At 38.8% G+C, this 17,872-nt stretch overlaps 1 protein-coding gene across 1 annotated transcript; it reads right to left on the bottom strand.

The window, feature by feature from the left end:
* Positions 1-5,125: 5,125 nt before the first annotated feature.
* napab (N-ethylmaleimide-sensitive factor attachment protein, alpha b) lies at positions 5,126-16,900 on the bottom strand. The gene is made up of 11 exons (XM_083694448.1): positions 16,706-16,900; positions 15,530-15,609; positions 15,312-15,428; positions 10,566-10,612; positions 10,300-10,377; positions 10,010-10,065; positions 9,823-9,907; positions 9,512-9,616; positions 8,361-8,429; positions 8,140-8,190; positions 5,126-7,958 (listed from the first exon to the last, which is right to left on the bottom strand). The coding sequence occupies exons 1-11, from the start codon at positions 16,801-16,803 to the stop codon at positions 7,857-7,859; spliced, it is 888 nt and encodes a 295-aa protein (XP_083550574.1). The 5' UTR covers positions 16,804-16,900; the 3' UTR covers positions 5,126-7,856.
* Positions 16,901-17,872: the final 972 nt, after the last annotated feature.

Below are 17,872 nucleotides of genomic sequence, written 5' to 3'. Positions count from 1 at the left end.
AGGGGGCAGGTGGTTGCCCACTTGGATGTGACCAGCTTTAGAACATCCTCAGGGGAGAGGGGGGGAGAAATCTGCTAAACCAGGGACTGGGAGTTGCGCAGTGGGTTTGGGAGGAGAGGTAGCATTGTTGTCGAGAGGTAGAGGGAAGGAGCTGCTAATGTCATCAACCTTCTTTTCAAAGTAGGTGACAAAGTCATCGGCAGACAGAGAGGAGGGAGGAAGGGGAGGAGGAGGGTTGAGGAGTGAGGAAAATGTGGAAAAAAGTTTCCTTGGGTCAGAGACAGAGGATTGAATTTTGGAATGGTAGTATAAGGCTTTAGCAGCTGATGCAGGTGAGGTGTAGTTGAGGAGGAGAGAGAGATAAGAGTCTAGATAATCAGGAATGCCAGATTTTCTCCATTTCCTCTCAGCTGCCCGGAGCCCTATTCTACAAGCTTGCAGGGTTTCAGACAGCCAGGGAGTGCGTGGAGCGGATGGTGCCGGCCTTGAGATCTGTGGACAGAGAGAGTCATTGATACATATTTTTTTCTGACGTTATTTCAGGTACTATCCCAAAGGTTTGGAATGCAGCCATGAGCTCATGACCCATGTGCTCCCTCTCCATAAATGTGGTGACCCCTCGACATAGATAACTACCGCCCAATATCCAAGCAACCTTGCCTTTTCAAAGTATTAGAGTCCCTGGTCAACTCCCAGCTAAGAACATTTTTATCTTCGCATTCTATTCTAAATGTGCACTAATCTGGCTTTAGACCTGGTCATAGCACAGTTTCAGTGTCTACACTTGTCTTAAATTATGTTTTAAATTGCCTAGATTAGAAAAAAATATTGTGCTGTCTTATTTATAGATCTCTCCAAGGAATTCAATACGCTCGACTATTCCCTACTCATTCAGTCTGAAATAGGCCTGGATCAGGCTTCATGCAGATAGTTTTAAAATTATTGAATGGACAGAACACAGTGTGTCTTAACTGATGGTGTTAAATCAGGTTTTCTGGACATAACAAAGGGTGTTTCACAAGGATCAATTCTTGGTCCGGTTCTTTTTACTATTTACATCAACAATATTGGATTGTCTGTAAATAATTGTAATTGCATCTATATAGCAATTGTACTGCATCTATATGCCGATGACACTGTTGTACTGTATTTCCCCCACAACTGACCAGGCTCTTTCTGAGCTATAGTCTGCATTCACTGTCCCGCAGAGAGCATTTGTTGGGCTGAGGTTGGTGCCTAATGCTGGAAAGACAAAATATGTTATTTACCAAATCACAGAAAAATGTATCTCATTTATGCATTCAGACCCCTTCACTTTTTCCACATTTTGTCGTGTTGTGTCGTTTTGTCACACACAATACCCCAGAATGACATTGAACATGAAAACATGTTTTTTGAAATTTCAGTAAATTTATTAAAAATTAAATACAGATATACCTCATGTACATATGTATGCAGACACTTTGCTATGACACTAAAATGCAAAAATGTAATCAACAAATCACTCAATAAGTTGAATTGAGTCCATCTTAATGCAAGGATAATAGTTCATGTTATTTTGGAATTAATATCTTTGTTTTTATAGGGTCTCTGATTTGCATAGGAATCAATTGCACACTGTGTGGATAAGGATGTCACTAACAACTGTAATGGCAAAAAATATATTTGTACTATTTTGCTTAAGTCATATATGAAATGTATTGACCTCTCTGTGACCCAATGTACTTTGTTATTCTTAATTATGTGACTGAGGAAGAACCAAAACCGACTGCTCCTTCTCTTGTATCAAAGATGTTATGTGACCTTGGAACACTCCTAACTGCAGGCTGAGGTTTGAGATAGTAGCTCACAACGCCTACGCTTCTTTCCCAGCTTCTTTATCAGCAAACAGGTGCAAGATATGTTTACCCCTAGACCTATGACGTACAAGCATTGGAGTTAAGGACGGTCCTCTCCTCAGCCACAGCATCAGTATCTGAATCCACACTGTTGGTGAAGGAATGCTGATCCGGCCGTAAGCAGAATTGTTTAAACTTTGTACATGCATTAAAACTCTCAACTGAGACCAAACATTGTTTATTGTTGTTCACTGAAAGATTTCCATCATACAACTCAGCAAATTTCATAAGTTTTATCTTGATCCTGACAAACTCCCCAGTCCCTGCCAGTGACAAACAGTGACAAATACCCATAACTTGATGCAGCTACCACTATTCTTCACACGAGAGATGGTGTAGAAACTGTATTGCATATGCTGGATTTGCACCAAACTTAATGCTTTGTAGTAAAAACAAATAAACACAGTTCCAGCCACTTTCTTTGCTGTATTCCTTGAATTCATTGTTGCAAACACAATTGGATATGAGAGAGATTATTTTCCATTAAGGGATTATTTTTGGCCACTTGGTTATAGACCAATTTTGTAAAGTGACTGAGATGATGTTGTCCTATCGATTGTGCTTTTTCCTCTCCGCCATTCAAATTTGCAGATTTTTTTTAAGTCTCCCCAGGCCTCAGGATAGCATTCCTGAGTAGTTTTGTTCCTCTCGATTTGCTCAGTTTGTAATGACAACCTGATCCACACAGTGTGTAATTGATTCCTATGCAAAACAGAGACCCCCATAAAAACAAAGATATTAATTCCAAAATTACATAAACTATTATCCTTGCATTAAGATGGACTCAATTCAACGTATATTTTAAGAGTGTCATAGCAAAGGGTCTGAATACTTATGTACATGAGGTATTTCTGTATGTCAATGTAACAATGTTCGATGGTCAGAGGCAGACGCAGTGTGTGGGTGAGGGAATAACCCGTTTATTAAGACAGTTCTTGTAATTTCACAACTCGTAACATATCGCTCTGACTTTCCAGTCGTCCTTCTCTGCTCCGCCGTTCCCAGCCCACCTACTGAAAAAGCAGAGGCACACACATCTTAAGCACTAGCCAACGAGGCTTCATTTGCAACAGGTGTGCAACGAAGCCTCGCCGACACAACCCTGGCCACGGTCCTGTAGCTCCCTCTACAGGCCGAACGCTGCATGTCCCCCCACAGTCAAGTTTAATAAATTTCATTCTGGGGTATTGTGTGTGGAATGATGGCAAATTCTTTTAATTAAATCCATTTTAAATTGAGTCTATAGCACAACAAAATGTGGAAAAAGTGAAGGGGTCTGAATACTTTCCGAAGGCATTGTATGTACTTTGGGTGGTGCCCCCATTGGGCGTGTCCCCGCTTATAAATACCTGGGCATTTGGTTTGACAAAGACTTGATGTTCAGAAAACATACGGATGAGCTTGTTAAAAAGCAAAAATGTAAGGTGAGTTTCTTTTATAGGAATAGATTGTGCCTTTCCCTGAACAGCAGAAAGCACTCAACTTTCATGCCAGTACATGATTATGGTGATATCATCTACCAAAATACTGCATTAACTCCCAGCTTACCTAATCTCATTATTAAAATTCAAGGACATAAATTACCTAACCCGCTCTCGGAATTGGTTAACTCTTGAGGTTCCCCGGGTCTCCACACGATTGGGTAAATCTGTTTTTAGTTATGGTGCACCTAACTGCTGGAACAATCTACAGAAAAAAAATCTGTTGGATGTTCTGGTGCCGCTTGGGCAATTTAGGGTGTTAACTGTGGACCTCCTTTGTGAAAGATGTGATTGTTTCTTCTAATATTGTGGTTTTATATGATGTATTGATTTCTGTATTGAACTGTGTTGTATTTTTGTATTATGTATTGTTTTGTGTAAATATTGTGGACAGAGTGCATCTGCAAAAGATGCCTTGGTCTCAGTGTATTTCCCCTGTATAAATAAAGGTTAAATAAATACAATAAAATAAATAAAGACAGGCCTGGCATTACATCACCAGATACCCAGCATCTGGTGGGGACAATGGATCGCAGACTTCAGGAAGTTATTCTATACAAAGTATTGTCAACCAAATACTAAACCATCCATCCAACCACCCATCCATCCACCCATCCAACCAACTTCTTTAACTTAACTTTATCTGCTACCATAATACCTCTCATTTATCTATATATCTAAGCTTCTCTCATCTATCTATCCTCCTGTCATCTATCTTTCCCTCATCTATCTAACTTTATCCGTCTACCTACCAATCAATCTAATCTTCTCTCATCTACTGTATAGATCTATCTATAGATCTAACATCTATCAATTAATCTATCCAACCAACCATTCATCCGGCCAACCAAACCATCTTTAACTTTATCTGCTACTCTCACTTTCTTTCAACTTCCCAGCAAATCTATCTATCCATCATCCAAAACATCTTTAAGCTTTTTCTACTACCAAAATAAGACTTTGCAAGCCCATGAAGTTTCTTTTGGAACTTATTTTCTCGCTGGACTTGCTGAACCAATAATTGCAGTGCAGTTGGCTACCAATTCTCCCTCATTAATTAGGGACATGCACTCTTTTACAATACCACCAGCCAGAGAAAAACAATATGGCCATGACCAAAACCTCATACTGCCTACTGTTGCCTCAAAGTATCTGATACATACTAACCATACCACTACATAGTATTTAGAGCCTATGTTTAGTAACATGTATGCAGTTAGCCACACATTTCAACATACCACACCTCATTCATCCTGAGAAACCTGTAGCTCAACCATGTTGTGCATGACAGCCTGCCCTCACCTGCTACATTGAATTGTGGGGCTAAAATCCGGATTTACTTATGGATTAGTCTGCAGTGAAATCATACTACAGTGGAACCTCGAGATACGAATTTAATCCGATCCGAGACTTCTTTCGTAAATCAAAACATTCGTATCTCAAATAAAAAATAAAAAAAAAGGGTTCGTGTGCAGGCGGCTGCCACTTCTCGCGAAAAAAAAGGATTCGTATCTCAAATTTTCATTCGTATCTCAGAGCACAAATTCTACGAAATTTCAATTCGTAACTCAAAACATTCGTATATTGGGGCATTCGTATCTCGAGGTTCCACTGTATATGTAAAGGCGAATATAATATGATATCCTAACATTTTACATATACTAAATTGTGCATCCTGAGGCTACTAAATAGGTTGAGCATTTGGTAATGAAAGTTTAGGAAATATAGGGGAAAAAACATGAAAAATCAAATCTGATGCAGTTTATTGAAATATTCATATATTTAATTTTCAATAGACCACGAAGAGAACAGCACTGTACTCTCATCATCTGTTGTGACAATTCTACTTATACAAACAGGCCCTAAAACTGAGGAACAAGAGAGTGATGCTCATTGTAGTGACTAAACAGACTTCCTCAATTTAATCAAAAGCTTGTCCATCTTTCATAACAAAAATGTTTAAATCTATAGCTTACAATAAAAATAGTTTCCGGTAGTATCTTTGAATACAATGCAGATTAAAGAGAGATTAAACAAAAGCATATTTAAGATAAAAAGAGAACTTCATAAAACTGGAATGAAACACTGCAATACATCATTCATTCTTTGGTAACACTTTACATTTAGTTGCCCCTGTATATGTGTAATACCATAATTACTGTAGTAACATTGTATAACAGTCCTTATTCCACTTGTGTAATAACAAATCGCCCAACTCCATTACTATACAATTACCAATGTACCAGTGGAGGCTGGTCCATTGTGGAAAAGGAGGATGGTTTTCCTTGAAGTTTGATTAAATAAAATAAAAATAAAACCTTCTGTACAAAAACTGTAAATCTGCTCGATTCTGCTGCACAAAATGCACTCAAACAGCTCACAAACAAAACAAATCGGCTCAGATAGTAGTTGTTTCAACAGTGGTTCTAAACAGTTCAACAACCTGACTCATAGAAGTAAGCATTTTATGTTCGTTAGCTAGCTTAGGTTAGGTTATCTAACTGCAACTTCTCTGATTCAAGGTAAGCTTTTGGTTTTATTAATTTATTGCTACCAGAGCCCGCTGGTGTAACTGCTTGCTGTTTCCGTAATTGTAAACATTGATTGAAATTGTAGGTTAAGCATGTTAGTTCTCAGTTTCTTAACTATTGTTCATATGGTGACAACGGTGTATGCTGTGTAGCGGTTATTGTAGTGGTGTAGACAGCTGTTATGCACTTAAGTTCCCTGGTGAAGGGATAAGGTTAGCCGGATAGCATCCTCTTCTATAGTCCTATGGACAGATACACTTTGTCATGTATCAAAATAAAAATGACCCTGCCAAGCCACAGTTTGTAATACAATCCTTCTTTCACTCACTAATTGTTCTTCTGGTGATTGCCTTCTTCGGCGGGCATAAAGCTTACCAAATGTGCCTTCCAAAAAATAAATAAACACACTTTTCAACTACTCGAAGGGTATACTACGAACCGAGCTAAGGGAGTCATCGAGCTAACTTTAGCTCCAACTCGGGATTTGGTCAAAGTTAGCTCGCCAACTCCCTTTACTTGCTATTAAATTACTTTGCAAGCCAAATTTTGCAAGTTTGAAGCCTGTCAAAGGGGACAATCACCTGACAAACCATTAGAGTCAGTGAAAGAAGGATTTTATTACAAACTGTGGGGTCATTTTTATTTCGATACATGACAGTCACTGACTCTGTCCATAGGACTGTATAGGGGAGGATGCCATCTGGCTAGGAAAAAGTTAGAGAAGAGCGAGTGGATGAGAGAAGGAATTATACAACAAGCAAAGTGATAATGCTACTTTGGCTGCTATGAAAGTGAACTGTGTGTACAGGTGATCAGATCAGCTAGATCCAGGCAATTGTGTGCAAGGCAGTATTGAATTAGTCAGTGACAGTCACCTTGATAACTCCAATCTCTCTGTCCTCCTGTGCACCTGCGTTCTTAACTTTCAAGTGAAGGCTAGGTTGTAGCAACCTCATGATGGGTATATACACTATACTGTGGGCAAATTCTAGTATCATGCCCAGGCTGGGGATGTAATACCCTCAACCCATCAATGTTACATTGAGCTGAGTGAATGGAATATGAATGCAGTCATCCAATAAGCTGTAATAGAAATGAGGCCATATTCATTAAAAAAAAATCATCCTCCCTAATCTTGAACGGCACCAGCTGCTCATGCAATGTTCTGTGTAATAGCATGTTAATACAATGTTGTTACTAGTGTAATTACAGCGTTATTACACAGGTATTGGGGCAACTTAATGTAAAATCTGAACCATTTTTTTTAAACTGTCCATTTTGTAAAAGAAATGTGATAATTAGGCACCTTATTCATGTAAGTGTTATGGAGTGGGTGTGTGTGTGTTTGGGGGGGGGGGGGGGGGTATCTTTATCCAAACTAGGAAACAAGCCCTTGGAGTCTCCATATTGAAAGTGCTTTCTAGTCCAGAAACAGGCTTACTCAGTGTTGTCTGTGACACCACCCTATATGTATGGTTATACTAGTAACAATCATCATTATTATGATAATAAGCACATATATAATGCTTTTTCAAGGCCACCATCAAGAACCGAATCGAATCTAGCAATCCATCATTCTTGAGGATTCCCAAGAGAGTGGGATATTTCCAACAGAGCTGTTCTTCTGAAGTAGATTAGCTGGATTAACCTTTAAGGCACTTCTCTCCCACTTTCAAGACTGAACACTTCAAGTGAAAAGACCTCAACTATTGATGGAGGTGCTCCTTCAGCAAAACAGGAGAGGGTAGCTGAGCTGTGAATCACGGAACTTTGTGGGAGGCCCACAAAAGAGTTGGTGACTGATCAACACTGAGTTGACGAGTAATGTGAGGGAATATAACAAAGGCATGATTTTTTTTAAAGTAAAAAGGCACAAAGGAGAGCATTTAAGGGCAGAACGTAGGTATGCAGAAAGAGGTTGAGGTTTGAGGCGAGTAGTAAGGTCATTAACGAAGATCGCTCTCATCCTCCTGTATGGTTTTCTTGATGCGGAGAAGCATGGTAGTGAGCCACTGATCCAATCTGGAAATGGTGTCATATTCCTTCACCTGAGTGGGGGAGAGTGAGTATTAGACACAATAACATATGGGGGGCAAACACCATTGGACGGGTCAGGAAAGGCAACAGAGAGGGGACAGGGGTATTTTAGAAAAAAGATCCATACCTTCTCTATATGTATATATATAATAAATAATATATAATAAAAACCATGTAATAAGATCCACTCACGGAATCTGTATAAGCATCCACATTCTGTTCTTCATAAGCATCTAGAAGTTTCTGGTGAAAAACAAAGGAATAATCAAAAAAGTAATAAAATATCAAGATTGTAATTACTAAGCTCTGAAGCAAAGATACAGTAAGTAGAGAAGCAGATTGTTTATAGTGAGGAGTATAAGATACAAAAGGACAAGATTAATAAAGTGCTAAAACACAACAAATTCACTTACCTTCACCAGTTTGCATTCTCGAGAATCTGAAAAGGCTGGAAACATTTCTTCATACTTTTGCAGGGCAAGCTAGGGTGGCAGAGAGTAGAGTTGGAAAATAACAATACATTTTATCTTTAAAGCACTTTTCATTTGTACAAGATGAGTTGGAGAGGCTCTGACTTTACTCTGTTCGAATGATCCCCTCAAAGGGGGTCCTGAGATTATCCCTTCCGGGATGAGTGACCAGCTCTGCACAACTGTAGACGAACCCAGCTCTACCAAGGAGAGATCCAACCATGGTACCATCAGCACAACAAGCTCTATGACTGAAAACATCCAGGAGGGTGTGTTCGACAAGCCTTGGAATCTAATTCCATAAATATTGACAACAATTGTTTTTGACAACAAACTATTATGGCATTGCAATATTTCTTCAAACCATTACAATTATGATTTAAGTCACCTTTATCAATCTTTGCAAATTCCTTGTGTGTTTCTTAGTGTAGTAATACAATTCCATCTTTAAAAAGAAGTGTTGTTTCTCTTGCTTTGACAAATGCTGGCTCTATGAACAATTACATAACTTACTAAGATATTTGATGGACATCAAATTGATGATACCCTTCAGATTACACAAGCTCCCTGCCTCTCACTGACCCCCAACCCTGTCACACACACACACACAGTGTAATTTATAATTATTAAAATTATTCGAATTTATAGTGTACATGCCCCATACCCATTTTACAGCCTCTAGCCTCATTGCCACTTAGCCTCGCAGAGCCTACAAAATGTATTGTTTTATTGTTTTATTTTGTAAATTTGTTATTGCTATTTTGTAAATGTGTTCATATTTGCTTATATATATTATTATTATTATTTATTTTTTTATGTCCCCTGCACCATCCTCACCAAGTCAATTTCCTGTATGTGCAAATATACTTGGCCAAATAAAATAATTCTGATTCTGATTCTTGATACGAGACTGTTGAAGTAATTACTCTGTAAAAGAACAAATCCAGAGTTTAACTTAAGAATCTCTGCTCAAAATTCTTAATGGTGCCCTCAGGTAATTACAGTATTCATTTGAAATAGTAGCCAAATTAATAATTCCAAGTAATTAATTATCAACAGTATTCAGACCTCCATACCCGCTATAGAAGACTTACTTTGGCATTCAGCATGTCCACACAGAAGTGACAGAGAGCTGCCTTGAAGAAGTAGTCTTTAGCACTGTACTTCAGCAGCGTATTGTCCATTGCGTGGGTTCCAACCTCAAACCAGACAGACAAACACATGATATTGTTATCATGAGATATCTGTAACATTAAAAATGTGACGACAAATGTGTGATTTGAGTTCAAATGATGTTGCTGAAGGACATTTGCTAATTCCTCCACACAATTATCTGGAGCAGCTGGTAATACCATAAGAATTGATGTTGCGAGATGATCCATCCTGATGAAATGTTGGAGCTCACCTGTACATAGATCTCAATGGCTTTTGGGTACTGCTCCAGCTGAGCTGCATAGGTGGCAACTTTGAGAAGGCACTTGTTGGCAGAGCTGAGAGGGCAGGTAAAGAGATATCAGCACAATCGCTCAGTGCTCAAATAAAAAGAAAAAAGCCAAAGAGCACGGGTTTATATCCTATATATCTATGCCCACCTGGTGGAGTCCTCTCCTTTGTAGTAGTCTGCTGCCTTTTCATAATGAGCAATGGCCTGCAGACAGAAACACAATATTTCAATCAATATACCCATGTATACCCTTGCAAAATGCATTGCTATGTGCATATCCAATGTAATCAATTGTTTTTACAAACTCATAAATAATTATGTTGACATGATATTCACTTTAGGGCCATACAGGATATCAATATGATAGTATTATCTGACTAATAGCGTAGTCAAGCATGAGGATAAATAGAGGGTGAAATGACTGCAGTTTGCTCTGACCGTATTGATGTCCACCAGTTCAGTCTCAAATATTTCAGCAATGGTTATGTGATGTTTGGCTGCAATGGTGAACCGCCCCTAATATATCAAAGAAGAAAAAGGGGGAACATACATTAAATAATGGAAGAATGGTATTGTTACAGAACAACCGTAAAACATGACTGTGTTCATTTATTACTATGTTCACGATGAATCTCTGCACTGCAAGTACAGCCATTGTTTTCAGTTTCATTCATGCATTAAATTGTGCACTGTTCAAATCTTACCATATCTGTGTAAATCTCTATGGCCCGGGTCAAGCAGAGTATGGCCTCTGTGGGGAAAGAGAAAATATTTTATGTGCAATATGTAGCTTTTAAGCCTTGAACTAAATGTCACTAAATAACCATGCTGAATCATTAGTTATGATGCATTGGCAGAAAGTGCCAAGACCCTGCCCTTCTGCCTGAATTTGCTTTTCCAAAATGTTCTGGCTGTTTCTGGGCATCTACTGTGCCTTCGGAAAGTATTCAGACCCCTTCACTTTTTCCACATTTTGTTGTGTTATAGACTCAATTTAAAATGGATTAAATTAAAAGAATTTGCTATTAATCCACAGACAATACCCCAGAATGACAAAGCAAAAACAGGTTTTTAGAAATTTCAGTAAATTTCAAAATCACTTGGTTACAGACCAATTTTGTAGAGTGACTGAGATGATGTTGTCCCATCGACTGTGCTTTTTCCTCTCCACTATTCAACTTTGTAGATTTTTCTAAGTGTCCCCAGGCCTCAGGGTCGCATTCCTGAGCAGTTTTGTTCCTCTCCATTTGCTCAGTTTGTAATAACAACCTGATCCACACAGTGTGTAATTGATTTCTATGCAAATCTCAGACCCTATAGAAACAAAGATATTAATTAAAAAATTATGAACTATTATCCTTGCATTCAACTTGAGTGATTTGTTGATGACATTTTTGCATTTTAGCTAATTTTAAGAGTGTCATAGCAAAGGGTCTGAATACTGCTGTGAATGTATAACCTGTGACTTGTGTGTGTGGCTCACTGGCTACCTACTGCCTGGAAGCCGCAAGCATTTCTCAGTGCTGGAAGCAGACCGGAAGCCATCGTATGCAAATAAGTTTGTAACATGTATTCTGATGATTTTTCCTAGTAAACTTCCTGTTTGACATTACAGCCTTGTCTGAGTTCTGTTTAAGGAATGAGGGGATTTTTTGGTTCAGCAAATGTGAGTGTCTCTTTTCCACGTTCATGTTTCTGCAAACATTTCCATACTAAATAACAGCTACATTCAACCACTTTCACTGCTTTGCTAGTTTCAAGGTCATGACATTTGCTGGATAACAACGTGAAAATGATTGAAATAGTTTGCATTAAGCAAGGGGACGAGACACTATTCTGAATTGTCAGATTCGCCCAGAGGGCACTGGGTATCTTCTCTGCCGATGCTCTGCAGCAATCATCAGCTGTTGTTTATTTTGAGGTCTTTTTGCCTAAAATCTTATCATCAGGAAATTAAATGCATGTTCAATTCTATTTAAATCTGAAGATTGACTTGGCCAGTGAAGAACTTTCCATTTGTTGGCCCTGAAAACCCCCCTAGTTGCTATGGCATGTTTTGGGTCATTGTCTTACTGTATGATGAAGCGCCATCCAATGAATTTGGAGGCATTTGCTTGCACTTGAACAGACAAGATGTTTCTGTACACTTCAGCATTCTGCTGCTGCCGTCAGCAGTTTCATCAATCAAAGAAGTTAGGCAGTTTTAGTGGCAGCTATACATACCCATAACATCCCCTCCAGCATGTTTCACAGGTGAAGTGGTATGCTGTAATTCTTGGGCAGATCCTTTTTCCTCCAAACTTTCCTCTTGCAATTACTCTAGTACATGATAATATTTGTCTTATCTGTCCACAATACTTTTTCCAGACCTCTACAGCTTTTTTAGCAAACTGTAACCTGACCATCCTTTTTGAGGATAACTAGTGGTTTGCACTTTGCAGTGAAGCCTCTGTAGTTCGGCCAGTGGCATATTCTGCGGATGGTAGTCACTGACACATTCACGCCTAACTCCTGACCTGTGGGACAGTTGTTTTGGGGGTTTTCTTAATTATGGTGAGCATTCTTTGGTCATCCACTGGAGAAGTCTTCCTTGGCCTACCAGTCCGTTTGCGATTGCTATGCTCACCATTGCTTTTTTCCATTTTAATGATGTTCCAAACTGCTGATATTGGCAAGCCTAAGGTTTTGGCGTTTTTAAAGATTTTTTTTACCTAATAATGGCTTCCTTGAATTACATTGACACCTCATGTTGACAGACATCAATAGCAAAGACTCCAAAGGCACATGCAAAGCCGAGAATCAATACTTGACATTGACAGCTCTCTCAAAAATTATGTGACGGAACACACATGACTAACCAGAAACCCTTGTCAAGTCAATTGTCCCATTACTTTTGGATTTTAAATCAAACAGTTACTACGTATAATGCCAAAAGAAAACAAAATGCTTCACTGACCCATTGCTTATGCAGGGCACTGTAAAAACACTTCAGCATATAGTGTAAAAAAGACAGCCTTAACAGCATGAAATGCTTGTAAATGGGTTGTTTAACCCTCATATGAGGAAGCCCCATTTTCAGCCTTTCATTAATTTTTCTCAAATCTATTTTTCATAACAATCCAATGAACATACAGTACCAGTCAAATGTTTGGACACACCTTCTCATTCAATGGTTTTTCTCTATTTTTTTTTATTTATTATTTTCTACATTGTAGATTAATACTGAAGACATCAAAACTATGAAAGAACACATATGGAAATATGTAGTAAACAAAAAAGTGTTAAACAAACCAGAATATGTTTTATATTTTAGATTCTTCAAAGTAGCCACCTTTTGCTTTGATGACAGCTTTGCACACTTCTGGCATTCTCTCAATCAGATTCATGAGGTAATCACCTGGAATGGTTTTCAATTAACAGGTGTGCCTTGTCAAGAGTTAATTTGTGGAATTTCTTGCCTTCTTAATGTGTTTGAGACCATCAGTTGTGTTGTGCAGAGGTAGGGTTGGTACACAGTTCCATACAGTGAATAGCCCTATTCGACTAATGTTCTAATCCATATTATGGCAAGAACCACTCAACTAAGTAAAGAGAAACGATAGTCCATCATTACTTTAAGACATGAAGGTCAGTCAATCCGGAAAATTTCAAGAACTTTGAATGTATCCTCAAGTGCAGTCGCGAAAACCATCAAACGCTATGATGAAACTGGCTCTCATGCCCCAGGAAAGGAAGAGTTACCTCTGCTGCAGAGGATAAGTTCATTAGAGTTACCAGCCTCAGAAACCACAAATTAACAGCACCTTAGATTAGAGCCCACATAAATGCTTCACAGAGTTCAAGTAGCAGACACATCTCAACATCAACTGTTCAGAGGAGACTGCGTGAATCAGGCCTTCATGGTCCAATTGCTGCAAAGAAGCCACTACTGAGGAAGAACAAGAAGAAGAAGAGAATTACTTGGGCCAAGAAACACAAGGAACTGGACATTAGACCAGTGGAAATCTGTACTTTGTCTGATGAGTCCAAATTTGAGATTTTTGGTTCCACCCACCGTGTCTTTATGAAACGCAGAAAAGGTGAGCGGATGGTTTCTACATGTGTGGTTCCCACCGTGAAGCACGGAGGAAGAGGTGTGATGGTGTGGGGGTGCTTTGCTGGTGGCACTGTTGGTGATTTATTCAAAATTCAAGGCACACTTAACCAGCATGGCTACCACAGCATTCTGCAGCGACATGCCATCCCATCTAGTTTGTGCTTAGTGGGACCATCATTTGTTTTTCAACAGGATAATGACCCCAAACACACCTCCAGGCTATGTAAGGACTATTTGACCAAGAAGGAGAGTGTGGAGGCCAGGTCATCTGACGCAGCACTCCATCAATCACCCGACCTAAACCCAATTGAGATGGTTTGGGATGAGTTGGACCGCAGAGTGAAGCCAAAGCAGCCAACAAGTGCTCAGCACCTTTGGGAACTCCTTCAAGACTGTTGGAAAACCATTCCAGGTGACTACCTCATGAAGCTGATTGACAGAATGCCAAGAGTGTGGAAAGCTGTCATCAAAGCAAAAGGTGGCTACTTTGAAAAATATAAAACATATTCTGGTTTGTTTAACACTTTTTGTTTACGACATAATTCCATGTGTGTTCCTTCATAGTTTTGATGTCTTCAATATTAATCTACAATGTAGAAAAAAATAAAGAAAAACCATTGAATGAGAAGGTGTGTCCAAACTTTTGACTGGTACTGTAAGATCAAGTGTAATACTTTTTACTGTTAGGGGATTTATGATGCATTTGCAATCATTGAGATAATTCCATAAGATGTTAAATCAAACTAATTAATTAATATATTTATTAATATAATTTGGTAATAACTACTACACCAATCCATCTTACATTACATGATCAATGCAAAAATCTAAAAAAGATTCATGATAATATGACCTCTCACTTTTGCTCAGCCCGTGAAGGTCGCACAGACACGAGTCTCATAGTGGCAGAATTGCCTTGCTCCTGACAACACAGTTTAAAAAGACTGTTCCTCTTTTAAGTCAAACTGTTGCTCGGATACGCCCACTTGACTTTGGAGGTCCCTCCCTCCTTGTTTGACACATGAAGGCAAAAACCCATGTCTTTTTACAGCAAGTTTCTATGGCAAATCGCAGATTTTCTTCAGCACCAACTCTTTCAGTCACTCCATACTAGATGCACTTGTTGTCTTTAGATTGCTGCAGTTAAAGTTCTCTACGTCTTAGTGTAAAATTGTTTTACAACGAGGAGGGTTGTCAAATTCCAATAAAAATAACCTGGAGCCTCTACTGCCTCGCATTTGGCTTGAGTACGTCCGGCTAGTTCTCTCACATTGCGGGCAACATGGTCGACTTAGGAGGGTAAAACAAGTCAACTTTAATTGTTATATGTCATGGTAGATATGATGAAAAATACCTTGTGGATCAGCTTTTTTGAATGCATTCCCAGCATCTATAAAGTTTGTGGCCGCATCATGTTTACTTTGCATTTGCAGGTGAAGGTGTGCAGCCTGGGAGAAGGCATTTCCTGCAGCTGAAACAGACATATTTGATCAGAATACAGCAGCTACTCACAACAGAGATATAGAGCTTATACAGTTGATCACATACATAGTCACAAAAAGACAACATTACCACACCAGTTCTTGGCCATCTTGTACATATTGGCAGCCCTGGCATACATGTCACAGGCCTCTTCCATCTTTGAGGAGCTTCTGCATGAGAGAAAGAGACATACTGTAGTGAGCATAGGGTCTATGCAAGCAAATTAATTGGTTGAAAATATACTACTCAGGTCATATGTTGCTAAAATTTGTGATCTCAGAACTATGTAAAACGCTTCACAAGTTTAATTTGATGCAAATGGTTTGTGTTCCTCCCCTGAATACATAATTAACAAAACAGTATATCGTCAATCAACGGCATCTTACTGGTAATGGCAGTAACTCATAGAAAGAGTCAAATAATAGTGAACAAACACTAGGTCACACTTCACATTCAAGTTAGTGGCCACTATATTATTCTGTGTAGTAACTCTGTAATTACACTCGTAGTAAAAACATTGTATTAACTTGCTGTTAAATAGTACATTGGTAATTTCTGTGCAATTGCATAGTAATGGAGTATAAAGGACTGCTCCTTATTCCACTTGTGTATAACACATTAAGAACTCTGATTTGATTTGTTATTATCTAATGTAATGACTATGTAACAACATGTTGATAGAAATTATTTACTTATCACAATGTTACTACACAGTTATAGGGTTAACTAATGTTAAGTGTTCCGCAACACTTTTAGTAGGCCAAAGTGGGTAAAGAGGATCAAATGGGGCAACAGTGTACACTACGTCATCATGTCGAAATCAGCTGACGGCTGAATCACAAAGTAATGTCAAGTTGTTGTGTTGATAATACACAATTATGTTCAGTATAAAGTGTGTTCTATGCAATAAACAACCGACGCCCAATAATCTTTTGAATTTATTGTACTATTAAAACGTTCTAACTTGATCACGGCTGGAAAAGCGTAGCTAGCTATATGCTGTCACTGTCAGTGTCAGTGTCTGCATGCATGCATGCATGCCATTAGAAATGAAAATCCACTGACTCATCATGCAATTCCACACAGTTGTGCGCAATCTATATTAACTCTCATAATTGTATACTGGGATTAGATGTAGAGTCAATACTACGAAACGACAGCTACTTGGGTAACTTGCTACTGCTACTTAACTTCTAATGTTGTGCTCTTCCGCTTGATAACTTAGCTACTAGTTTTAGCTAACACCGTGCTAACTGGAATGCTCACCCAAACATCGCCCCGAAAAACGACTGAGATGATTTAACTTTCTTTTCGGCTTCGGTCATCAGAGCTGATGCTTCCTTTTCCTTTTCAGAGTTGTCCATTTTTGTAACAACTATTTATCTTTGTCCAGGCGGTCGGACGATAACAGGCGAGATTCCACAAAATAACCACGTAGGCTCAAAATGTAAGTAGCGATCACCTCTGTCACGTGGGTTGAATGGAACAGTAGTGCCGTGAAATATCCGTTCCAAAATGCGTTCTTGCGCTCTATCTAGAGCGTATACCAAGTACGGATACGTGCGGTCATGTGATCAAGTGCTGTTCCAAACTACAGTCCCCTAAATGTCAAGTACATACTGTGGTCCCCTGACATACTTGGGAGGTTTGAATAACGAAGCATGTTGGTCAGCATACTTTCCTATACTTTCCGTTCCTAGTGATCATTGCGGTTTCCACACAAGAGGTAGAATAGAGTTTTAGAATGTTTTTATTCACATAAACTATGGCGTGTCTACAAATTTAAGTGAGAAACATGTTTTAAGTAGGTATTTGAAGGTAATTGTAAATATATATATATGCACAATTTCAGAAATTCCGTAGGCTATGTATGTATTTGTTATGTTTTTTTAAAGATAGACTAAAACGGTAAAAGTTGGTTAAAGAGCCAACGGTATAGTAAACAGACTGTTAACAGATTGTTAATGTAGGAAGTCAGTCGTTGTTTTAACTACCAACCGAGCTACACAAAGATGTTGTAAACACAATGTGTTTTGCATGTCATTAAAACTTTGATTTACTACAAATCATCCTACTATTTTACTTACCATTACTGTATGCTATGTAGATATTGCAAGCTAGCTACTTTATCATAGATCTAGCGTTCGCGTAGTACGAGTAACAATAAAGCTAATAACTGTGAAGAAGCTAGACAGATTATCATGAAAATACACTCGCCTATGTTAAATAGAGAGTTTGGACAGGCAGAGATAGGTATGTCGACGTGGGGACACATTGAGCTGCAAGTTCATGCCTGCACCTGACAGGCATACCTCAACTTCAACTCCAGTGGATTTATCATCCATAGGCCTATATGAGCCACCAACACACTATCTAGCGCAGTATGGCAACAAGGAGCGTATTTAATTATTGGTTATCATGATCATCGAAAAC

The sequence above is a fragment of the Argentina silus genome (assembly GCF_951799395.1).
Source record: "Argentina silus genome assembly, chromosome: X".
Taxonomy (NCBI): domain Eukaryota; kingdom Metazoa; phylum Chordata; class Actinopteri; order Argentiniformes; family Argentinidae; genus Argentina; species Argentina silus.
Note: the sequence above shows the minus strand (reverse complement) of the source record. Positions and strands in the feature narration are given on the sequence as shown.

Excerpts from the sequence above, each read along its gene's own strand:
- napab (XM_083694448.1), bottom strand. The coding sequence starts at position 16,803 with ATGGACAACTCTGAAAAGGAAAAGGAAGCATCAGCTCTGATGACCGAA. Across the intron at positions 10,613-15,311 it reads CAAAAAAGCTGATCCACAAG|AGGCCATACTCTGCTTGACC; the intron begins GTATTTTTCATC and ends CTTTCCCCACAG. Across the intron at positions 7,959-8,139 it reads TGGATGCTTATACAGATTCC|GTGAAGGAATATGACACCAT; the intron begins GTGAGTGGATCT and ends TCCCCCACTCAG.